At 53.5% G+C, this 11,317-nt stretch overlaps 1 protein-coding gene across 1 annotated transcript in view; it reads right to left on the bottom strand.

The window, feature by feature from the left end:
* Positions 1-832: 832 nt before the first annotated feature.
* Positions 833-11,317, bottom strand: part of TPM1 (tropomyosin 1) — a 23,900-nt gene continuing 13,415 nt past the window's right edge. The window contains exons 3-9 of the mRNA XM_045294951.1: positions 6,960-7,093; positions 5,780-5,897; positions 4,591-4,661; positions 3,777-3,852; positions 3,218-3,280; positions 2,266-2,335; positions 833-947 (exon numbers count right to left, since the gene is read on the bottom strand). Coding sequence (XP_045150886.1) covers positions 865-947; positions 2,266-2,335; positions 3,218-3,280; positions 3,777-3,852; positions 4,591-4,661; positions 5,780-5,897; positions 6,960-7,093 — 615 coding nt within the window. The 3' untranslated portion in view covers positions 833-864. The remainder of the gene's footprint in view (positions 948-2,265; positions 2,336-3,217; positions 3,281-3,776; positions 3,853-4,590; positions 4,662-5,779; positions 5,898-6,959; positions 7,094-11,317) is intronic.

Genomic DNA, 11,317 nt, shown 5'->3' with positions numbered 1-11,317 from the left:
AGCCAGCGTGAATCTGTTAGGAGGACTGGCCCTGCGTGGCACATTCCAGATGAAGAATGTATAGCGGCAGGACAAGTTCTACGCATACATTTGGTTAGTACGACGTGCACCAAACCAGGCGTGCATGGAAACCCGCCTACCCCAACCCTTCGTGCCCCACGCAAATGCCCACGCCTCAGCTCTGCTCCAGGGCCCATCTCCCGGTCACGGTTTGTGGTGCGTGTTGACAGCGGGCGTTTATTCCTACTACACACACGCAGAAACGTTAAAAGCTTGGCTACCCAGGAGAGGGGCCATTTCTCCCTGGAATCCTTGGAAGGGAGGGACGGATGCTCTGTATAGCACCAAGCACCAGGCAGAAGCGGGTCATTCTGGTTGCCGTTTGAGCAAATCGTCCGTAGACTGATGCCCTAGGGTTTCTGGCCATTTGCACTTCTTTAATTTTCTTTCTGAAAATGACCATCTTGTAGGTACGGAGTCTCAGGAAACCCATGTTGCTATTTCTTGGGAAGTTCCTGACCCCGTTGGGGAACCTTCTAATTGTATTCGAGTCTAGGGCAATTTCCTAACAAGAGGACGTGGTAAAGGTCATTTGTATTCTAAGCCACTGCCGGGCAGACACAGTGCAGCTCAGAGATGGGAAAATAAAGACTGACTGGAAAATGACCCGTCTGGACTGAAGTCACCTGCCTGGTCTTTGTGTGAGTAGGGTGACCTCCCCACTAGGGGGCTCTGCCAGCTTGGGCAAGAGAAGGAACAGACAGGAGTATAGATGATGGAGGCGATGGGGGCAGAGGAGGAGCAGCGGTGAGGCTCATGTGTTAGTAGCAGGGCACGGGGGTGAGCGAGCGGGTGCATGAGCATTTACATGGAAGTCATGTCGTTGAGAGCGTGGTCCAGCTCCTCGCTGATGGCTTTGTACTTCAGTTTCTGAGCATACAGCTCGTCTATGACCAGGAAGTGGGAGGCAGAGACGCAAGGGCATGGAGAGTGTGACCAAGAGATGAAGGGTGAGGGAGGGTGGCACGATGCCATCCCAACACAGCGGCAAGAAAAGGGCAATGCAGGAAGGAGGTGATGCCGCAGCAGGTGGCCAATGCAGGAGGCGTGCGTTTTGTTTTTAAAACAAATGGAAACAAAACAAAACAGAAAAGAACAAAACCCATTAGAAAATAAAAGGAGAAAGGCTCAACACGAAAATCATGACAAATATGGTAGGCACACGAGAAAGCCACTCAACCCTGAATGGAACCACGTCAGGCAGTCTCCCGACAGGGTGCGTAGGATACCCTGCTTTCACTTAGCTCGGCATTCATTACGGGGCGGCTGTGCACAGTGACAGTTTGGAAGAACAATCTGTGACAGTGGCCTGTCATCCTTACTTGGCTCCACCTCCATGACACAGTCCTGAATGGACAAGTAACTGGGATTCGACTTCCTGGTGTCACTGAAACTAGCCCCCGTGGTCTTCTCAACCAAGCCGCCCTGGACTGGCCCAGGAGCCTGGGAAGCACGGCGAGCCGCACTTTTGTGGCCTGGCTGCAGCAAGTCCGCACTTCCGTTCTGGCACAGGATGCTGACAGTGCCCGATCTTGCTGCATCTGGGCAGACGGCCTTACAAACGTCTGCCACTCTCCCTTCTTTACTCTGTTGGCCATTATCAAGCTTCCCCAACCTCCTGTCCTTTCTACAGCCCCTCCCACCTGTGCTGTGGCTCTCCTAGTTATTTCTCTCTCCTTTTTTTCACGGCTGACCCTTCACAAGCCTCCGAGCTCAACACTAAGGGTCTCTGGGAGAGAGTGGGTGCTCTCACAACAGAGCTGACATGCCTTCAGGGTCACGTGCATGAGCACTATTAGAAAACACAATGGCCTTGGGCCCGCCGCCTGCTTTCAGGATGGAGAGCATTTGGCTGAGGTCATCAGTAACTCTGAATGGACACCCGGGGAACTCTGGGCTGTGTCTAAAAGCAAGTCCATGTCACTCCTGACATTAGGGTCCCTCTCACCTACAACCACCTTGCTCACACAGAAAGGTGAGGCCACCCCGGAGCAAGAAGAGCTAGAGCTAGAGGGGTGGCTGACCAGTCACCAGGGAGCACAGACTCAGGTCTAAGAGCAAGGAAACTCCAGAGGACAGGCAGGAAGAATGTGCAAGAGCAACGCAGTCCACGAGGGGGAGGCATGTGGGGACGTAAAGTCCACGTCGTCAGGCCTGTCAGTATTCAGCCCGATGGGTCGATGCACATCAAACCTAAGCGCTCACCTTCTAAGTCATCAATGCTCTTCTCCAGCTTGGTGACCGACCTCTCGGCGAACTCAGCCCGAGTCTCAGCCTGTAACCATTCAATTGAGTGGAGTCAGAATTAGGATTTTCAGGGTTACAGGGAACCTGGAGGGAGCCCTGGTGCTGTAGTGGTTACTCATGGGCTCTGCAAGGTCAGGCAGTGTGACCAGGAGCAGCTCCGTGGGAGAAAGACTGGGCCTTGGAAACCCACAGGGCTCGATACGAAGCAGCAGGGACTCGATGACAGTGTTGGTTTTTTTTGAGGGGCCCTGGTGGTGTAGTAGTTACATGTTTGGTGGGTAACTGCAAGGTTGGCAGTTCAAAACCACCAGCCAGCTCCTTGGGAGCAAGATGAGGCTTTCTACTCCTGTTAAAGACTCACAGTCTCAGAAACACACAGGGGCAGTTCTAGCCTGTCCCATAGGGTCACTATGAGGCAACACTGACTCCTGAGGGTGAGTTTGTGTTGACAGTACAGGAGTCGTTCCTGGGGTGGTGGTGCAGAGGTGACTGCCAAGTGAAAGGTTGAGAGTCCACGTCTAATCAGACGTGCCTTGGAAGAAAGGCCTGGTGGTCTACTTCTGAAAACCCAGCCATTAAAAACCCTGCGGAACACAGCTCTACGGAGATACACGTGGGCTCAACCCGAGTCAGAACCAACTCCAGAGTAACTGGCTTGGCGGGGGGTGGTGGTGTGTGTTGCTTGTTACAAGTAGAAGGAAAACTCAAGAACCAAAATCAAGCTTAGTGCTTGTAAAGGAAGTCTGCGAGGGCCACCAGCTAGTGTGCAAGCCCTCAACTCTGGGGCAACCTGCGGATGTTCCTGACTTGGATTGTGGAAACTTGAAAAAGCAAAGGCCTGCCCACCTCCACCCAACAAACTCATTTGCGCCTCAGCGGACGCCATCTCCCAAAGGGCTCTTCACGTTACCTCCTTCAGCTTGTCGGAAAGGACCTTGATCTCCTCCTCATACTTGTCTTCCTTCTGCGAGTACTGGAAATAGAAGAGGCACCCCAGACGTCAGGCTGCCGCCCACCGACCCGCCCGTCTGCTCATCTACAGACAGCAGTGCCAGCCCAGCCAGCGCCTGTTAAAGATCTCTCCGGAGGTAACGGAGCCTCTGATATTAAATGGCTCGCTAGAGCACATTCTGTTTCCTTGCCTATTGTTTTACACGGGAGACGGACAAGATAATGTCTCCATTTGGCACTTGGTCTAAATTAAATTGTTGCAGATGACTCACACAGGCAACATAAAATACATTATTGAGAAACTGAAAAAAAGAAGAAGAAGAAAAAAAAAGAACCTCTTTTCTAACAACCATGCGCAAGCTGCCTCCAAGCATTGCCATTGGCCAAAATGCCTACGAGACTGCTGCCTCCACCAGCAAGGCCTTAGGAGAGGACAGCTGGTCACTTCTGAGGCGCGTGTAAAAGACGGCAGCTTTCCTCTTTGGGTGTCTGTCCCCCACGCCATGCTCCTCGCCTACCTTCTCAGCCTGAGCCTCCAGTGACTTCAAGTTGTTCGTCACAGTTTTCAATTCTTCTTCAAGCTCGGCACATTTGCTAATGTTTTCGACCAGAGGCACAGAGGGTGGGAGACAAGCCAGAGGAAGGAGGAGAGAAAAAGGAGAGGGGTGGGAAAAAATGAACATCCAGTCCTAGAGACCAAGGGCTGCCTTAAAGGAGCCAAATCACCAGCAACGGACATGCTCGATTTCGACGGACACTGTCCCCCCACGACCCTGCAACAGCAGAAAGGCAGGGTGATGGAATCCGGCAACTCTGAAGTGTGATCATTTGGCTTCTTTGAAGGACGGAATAAACAAAGCACCAAGAGTGTGAAGGGCCACAGAAAGCGTTAAGCAAGAGATATGAGAGCAGGGAGGTAAGCAGAGTGCAGCCGATGCACCCAACAGACCAGCAGACACTGGAAGCTGAAGGCGCCTGGGTTGCGGTTAAACCTGAGGAACCACACGTGAGCTGTCAGTACCTTATCCTCTGCTGCCATTAATGCTTTCAAGGTCTGATCCATTATTCTTAATTGTTCTTCCAGCTGTCGAACTTGGCTGTTAGTGGACACAGGAAATGCACAAGGCCATTCACAAAATCAGTGTGCAGGTAAGGCATGCGGGGGACACACGCATTCGCACACAGACACCCCACGCAGAAGCCCTCCGGCAGACTCTCGGCTCGCCCCAGTCCCAGGAGCACATTAGGAGCCCGGAGCTGAAACAGGTGAATGTGCAGCTGCCAGAAGGTCATGCTGTTTACTCACTGCTCGAGCCCCCCCAGCCTGCTTACCCCTCCGAGAGCTCGGCCCGCTCCTCCGCACGTTCCAGGTCACTTTCAATGATGACCAGCTTACGGGCCACCTGCAGCACGGCAAACACAAAGCCATGGGGCTGGTAAGCTTTGGGAGTGGTGGTGGTGGTCGGGGGACTGAGGTCCCTTCAACCCCTAGGTTTTTGTCTACCAGGGCAATGCAGCTCCCTTCAACCCGGCCCCACATCAGGAGCTGCCAGTAGAAAGGAAACCAGACGTTTCCTCCCAGAAAGACCCAGAATGGTCAGTCATGACTGGGCAGTCTCGACTTTCAGTCCAACCGACCCCGGTCACGTCTGTATAATTATACAGCAGCCAGACCCAAGTGTGGAAGGACAGGAAGAGGTGGAATCCACACGCTCCAAAATAGCAGTGGGAGCAGACGTGGAACACGCGGAGCCGAAAGGGTGGGGGCAGCGAGAAGCTCCGGAGCATCACCCGCAGATAAACCCCATCGATTCTGCGCTCGGCTCACCAAGCCCCCTTAGTGTGGGCAGGAGGCTCAGACGATGACAGAGCAGAAGGCAGAACGAGCAGGAGAGGAGCTGATGACGAACCAGGGGGCTTGTGTTCTGGGGTGGGGGACCCCCAGGAAAAGAAGGGACCCCTGAGGCAGTTCAAAGTAAGTGGGCCTGTCGTAACCTGGAGGTAATGATGGTGGGATAACAGGGCGCATGATGGGAAAGCCACATTTACATCGGCTCTGATCCCAGAGGAGGCTGTTGGGCGGCGACAGGGCCAGGAGCTCACTTGCCCGTCAATCGGTGCTAACAGGATTCTCGAGCCCCTGAAGGCGAGGGGGACACATGGAGGAGCGCCTCCTGGAATCTACCCAGCAACTGCTGAGTCACCCACCCTCTGCACCTCAGCCAGAGCCTCAGTCTCCCTTCTCCTGGCACAGGCTTCTTGCCCTGCCTTCTTTGGGAAAAACCCAGCTTTGGTCTTTCCCAGTGCTACACGTTAGCTTCATGATCACCGTGAGATCTCCCGCAGGAGGATCACATCAAAACCATTTCCCGGAGGAAGGGGAGCTCCGGTTCTCAAAACCACTCATTCCTGTCATGGAAGCAGACGGCTTCTCACGACTATGGGAGGCGGGCCCCTGCTCTCTGGCTGCCCCCAGGCCACTGCTGGGGTGGCCACCAGGTGCTGGGCCCCAGGCACGGACCTCTTCATACTTGCGGTCGGCATCTTCAGCGATGTGCTTGGCCTCTTTAAGTTGGATCTCCTGAATTTCCATTTTTTCCTCATCCTTTTGGGCTCGGCTCTCAATGACTTTCATGCCCCTGGAAAGGACAAGCAGGAAACGCCCAAGATTCAGAGCTGACCACACTCCCCGAACACACGCACGTGGCACCTGTGGGCTCCGGCAGACCAGACCAGGGCACAGAGCTACTCCGCTTTCCCAAACCTCCTCGGAGCGAGCCTTTCCAGAGCTAAGGGTGGGAAACACATACCCATCTCTCTGTTCGCTGTGAACGGAATCTGCTTGGGGGGTGGTGAAACTGTCCGGGTACCCAGTGTTCAGTAACATAGGAAGCCAACCTGCTCTGCTCAGCTAAGTGAGCACCCTGGGAGTTCCACCCTTTCCTGGTGGCGAGCGTCAGCTGGACACGGGTTAGAACCAAGGCAAATCTCCTTTGCATGCCTCTTGTCCTGCAGCCCAACCCGTTAGCTAGCTCTAGGAAGCAGCGGGCATTCGACCTGTTCAGATCTGTAAAGATGGCAATTTCGTAGGGTTCAACCTAATGCTGCAGACAAGAAACTATGAGCTTTGCCTTCACGGGAACTCTTTTTTAACACAGAAGCTGGAGACAGGCCTGACAGCGGCATCTAAGCTAATGTGTGAACGGCAGCCTTCCTACGTGGGTCGGATGTCTTAGCAATTGCTGTTTGACCTGTGAGGTATATGTGTGCACTACCGAGTCACGTTAAAATGGTTTGTTTTTTTAACCAAAATGTAAGCGGGCAGTAAGATAAGTAAATCACTTAATTTTAGATGAAGCACTAGACCAGGGGTCAGCACACTTGTGACGTTAGAGCCAATCCTGTAGCTCACAATAATTTAAAACTTATTCAAAACCCATGAATATATTTGAGATATATATTTTTCATTTTCAATGTTACTTCAGAGTTCTTTGAGGGTAGGAACAGGGTCATTTTCTTCTGTGTCACCCTGGGGCTTAGAGCAGAGCTTTGCACACAGTAGAGGTGCCTGTCATGACAAGCAGGCAAAACCACCAGGGCTACCGGACTGTGCGCGTCTAAGACCCGCAGGTCAGAGAAGGCCGCCTGACCCACCAGGAGAAAGGCTGCGGCCACCAGATGTGCTGATGCTGCCTCCTCACCTCTCACTCTCATCGGCGGCCTTCTCGGCCTCCTCAAGCTTCTGCAGAGCCGTCGCCAGGCGCTCCTGGGCGCGGTCCAGCTCCTCCTCCACCAGCTGGATGCGTCTGTTCAGAGACGCGACGTCGGCTTCCGCCTAGGCAGAGGGTGAAAGGCGGTTCAGAGCTCGGGAGAAAGGGCGGGAGGCGCCCTTAGGAAGTGGCTGAGACCACAGTGCTGACTTCGGACAGGAAGCCGGGCCTTGGGCTGAACTCGTGCCCTGCTTGCTCTGCAAGCCCTGTCAGCCTTGGCGTTGTGGACACTCACTCACGGATGCATGGGGTGCACATCCCCCCCCTAATTCTCACTGGGCAGATGGACCATGCTAATTAGCCAATGCTCTCCCCCTCGGCCCCTTTGAGGTTTCCACACTGACTTAACCTGTGAGAGGGGCGCTTTGTTACAGTCCCCCCACTCACGGTGGCCTGGGGTGGGGGCAGAGACCACAAGACTTACCGGGGCTCAGCCACTTGGGCAACGGCAGGGGCTGAGCCGTCTCCAACGCCTTTCTCCCGGCCACGCTCTCAAAGACGCCTCATAAAAGAACTAAAATACGGTGACCCATGGCTCTAAAAACAGCCCCCCCCCCCACTCCAGACACACAAAAAAGTTCACTAGAGCTCCCCCATTTGTCTGCCCCAGGAGCTCGGTTAGAATAATGGGTCCCCCAGGAACAGAGCCAAGAGAAATTTCCCAAGTGTTTCTGACATAAGCCCAATGTAATGTCTTACAAGTCAAGGGTGCTACAGGTATCAGACTCTGAAGGAGAAAGCCAGTACAGATACCGTTTTACGATACGATATCTCCCTCTGAAATAAGAGGACCCCTTCCCAGGGAGGCAGTGAATGAATGCCAGGTGGGACAGCCCAGTATATACACTGGGTTGGGGGCCATCTAAACATTCACGGACATGGAGAGACGGAATTTACTAATCAGTTACCATTTCCTCATCCTCATCCATTTTGCATGTATGTTTACCAAGGGGCACTGGAGCTTTACAGACGGACACTTGGGAGTTTCCTAAACATTGTGGTACATCCTCAGGGATGTATGCCCCTTCGTTACACACACTCCTGTCTTTCCGACGAAACTTTAAGTAAGCTTCCTAAGGAAGCACAGTTCCCTGCAATACGGGCTCAGTACACGCCTAGTACATCAAGTGAGGGGCACCAGCTTAATCTAAACAAAAGCAGCTTTCGTGGCCCATGAAGCGAAGGCGCGCAGTTTGGAAATGCGCAGGAAGTGAGGGAGGGAGAGGCGGAGATTGTGTACTTATGTCCGCCAATCAAAGGACCGTGAGCACCTTCAGCTCGGAGCACGGCTTGATTTGTTAACTTTTTCACTGCCTGTTTTATCTAGGGGAACGCAGGAGATTAGGGCATCCCCAACAGCGGGGAGAGACTCTGTAGAGTCAACATTCAAGTACACTTTCATCGTGACAAAAAGGAATTACGGGGGAAAAGTAACTATGTAGGCACTGCTGGCGTGGGGAAGGACATGGGAGGAAGTGTCAAAAGGAAATGCATCTGAGGAGGGTCTCCAGGTCCCCCGTCACCGGGGTCTGCACAGCTGGCGCGGCCTGCGAGGCAGGTAGCACCTCTGTCCGTGTTTCTGAGGAGGGCGGAAGCCATAGACGAACACATTTACACGTAGCTTTCCAACATTAGCGCGGGCTCTCTCTCCTTGTAAAACGGAAAGGACTTAACATAAGGATAGCAAATATGATTTGGGAGTCACATTTCATCACGTTTCTTAAAATTTCTGGTAAAATGATAATCTTTTTATAAACAGAGGGAAAACAAGCCCCCCCCCCCTATAAAACACAACACTCGATAGAGTGTCTAAATCAGGCGCTCCTACTATTTGTCTTTTGATTCCCCCCCCCCTTCCTTCTGAGAAATGATGAAGGCAAATATTCTGGTTACACATGCTGTGGCTCACTGAGAATGTCAATATTTTTGAAACATTTCGGCAGCCACTCGGCTCTCCTTCAGCGATGGGTGCAAACCTGGAGGACTTTGTACCCACGCCGAGAGGCGTTTCCGCCTCAGAGAAAACATTCTTTAGATGCAAGTCTGCTCTACCTCTCCGGGTCACCACACAGCTGGGGCTGACAGCACGCACACCCCTTCTCTTCCTGCCTCTGCACCCATGCCTTCTAGTGCACCCCACCCTCATCAACACTGATTTACAAATGCCACTGACCCCTTTCCATGCCATGTGACCCACCTTGGAGCTTCGCCCTATAGAAGCACCCCGTCAGCTGGGCCTGGAACAGAGCACACAAGCACCGCATCCAAATGGGGAGCTGCTTCTTGGATCTGTGACACAGCGGCCGGATGGACACCCAGAGAGCGGAGGGGTCTCTAAGCATCACTCCCATAGGCTGTGTCGCAATCAGCTAGGAGCTGCTTGTTACAGACACTAATGCTCAGGCCCCTCCCTCGGTGTGGGCCTCCAGGTCTGAGGGCAAGGCAGGAGTCGGCTGCACTATAAATAAGCAGCCTGTTCCCGCATCCCCACAGGGAAGCTGGCAGATCCTGTGGGAACCACTGACTTAGCTCTTCCTTAAAAAAAAAAAAGAATAAAGGCAAGAGGGAGGGACCTCGGATCAGAATACTGAGGCATGCTCAGCCACACAGCCAGTCAGTGGGGGCCAGGATGGAAGTCCCAGTGTGGCCTCAGCGAGCCGGCTCCCTTCAACTTCTGATCCCGGCCTATCACAGAAGCCCAGGAACTACGCAGCTCACTCCTGGTCTTTCTCGACTTCCCTCCCTTTCCCCAGCCTCCAGAGGCTGACCTGCGCCTGGGTCAGGACAATGGCTCTGACAGTCAACACCACCCACGAAGGGGGTCAGCGCCACCATCCTTTTTAAAATAAGGCAGGGCTTAAAAAATTGGAAATGCCATAAAGTAACACCTGCAGTTACTAGACCACTGGCAGAGGGACCCAGAGCATCTGCCAATGATGGCTGCCCTACAGGGATCCCAGCAGGTGGGAGCAGGTGTTTGCTGGTTCAACTGGGTCTTGTGAGTGGGGTCTGGGACACCTATTTCTAAGTGCACGTCCTCTGGGGAATCCGCAGACTCAGACTTCCCAGGCCCCACCCTACTCATCTCCCAACCACTCACCTGGAATTCACGACATGCTTAATTTTATAATTGATAAGTGATTCTTTCTCTCTCTTTTTCCTTTCCCTGATCTATGATGCTTGGGGTTCAGAAGGCTCACACCTCTTTTCCACTAGACTTCAGTTCCCATGGGCTTGCTTTAAGTTGTAAGGCAGTGGTTTTCAACCTGTTTCGACCCCTTTGGGGGTCAAAAGACCCTTTCACAGGGGTCGCCCGATTCATTACAGTAGCAAAATGACAGTGATGAAGTAGCAACGAAAATAATTTTATGGTTGGGGGTCACCGCCACATGAGGAACTGTATGAAAGGGTTGCGGCACCAGGAAGGTTGAGAAGCACTGCTCTAAGGGCTAGTTAGCTGTGTTCTAAGGTCCCCTGAGTTAGAACACACTTGATGGCAGGGGGTTCTGCCATCACAGCACCTGGGCCATCGTCTACCTGCCGCCGCCGCCCTTGGTCACAGCTCACCTATTACTGGAAGCAGATAGAAACAGGGAGGCATTTGGGCAGGGTCAAGACCCTAGATGCAAATGATTTCCAGGCCTGGAAACACCCTTCTTGGCCTGGGTTAGCTTCCCTCTAACAAGGGCTCGTGTGTTGGCCCTGCCAGCTTAGCCTTTCATTCAAAGTGCTATTGTGCCCCGACATGGAATGAGCTACTCAGAAGAGAGGCTGCTCTATCGTAAAGGCAACCTCACAAAGTCCTCCGGTGGAGCGGCTGCGCGCCAGGCCGACAGTCACTCGAGCAGGGTGGGCTGCTCCCCCTGGGGCCGCAATTCAAAGCCACCAGCCGCTCTGCGGCAGGAGGAGGAGGAGGTCTGCTGTGTGACGATGGAGAGTCTCAGACACGCTCCCTCTGGGGCTGCCGGGGGTCAAGTTTGACTGGACATAGCGGGGGTGGCGGTGAAGGGAGTGGGTTTTTACAGCTTGACTGCCCTTCACCTTTTGTGCTCCACAGTTCCTGCAGCTTTGTTTTGAACTTGAAGCTCTGTGCCGCCTGGCTCACGAAGCAAGTCTCAGCGCCGTCTGCTCGGCAGCACATGCTCACCGAGTCTCTGTGCCACATACCGGTCAACTCTCAGAGCACTGCAAGCCTTTGCTCCACAGCGGGGCAGACTCAGGATGGCGGTAGTGTGGACCTAACTTTTACACGCCCTGGGAACCAAGAACGGCCCCCAAGTGGGCCGCTC

This window comes from Echinops telfairi, unplaced genomic scaffold, assembly GCF_000313985.2.
Source record: "Echinops telfairi isolate 266 unplaced genomic scaffold, ASM31398v2 ScPeMD7_4048;HRSCAF=4782, whole genome shotgun sequence".
Lineage (NCBI taxonomy): Eukaryota > Metazoa > Chordata > Mammalia > Afrosoricida > Tenrecidae > Echinops > Echinops telfairi.
This window is presented reverse-complemented; position numbering and strand designations above follow the sequence as displayed.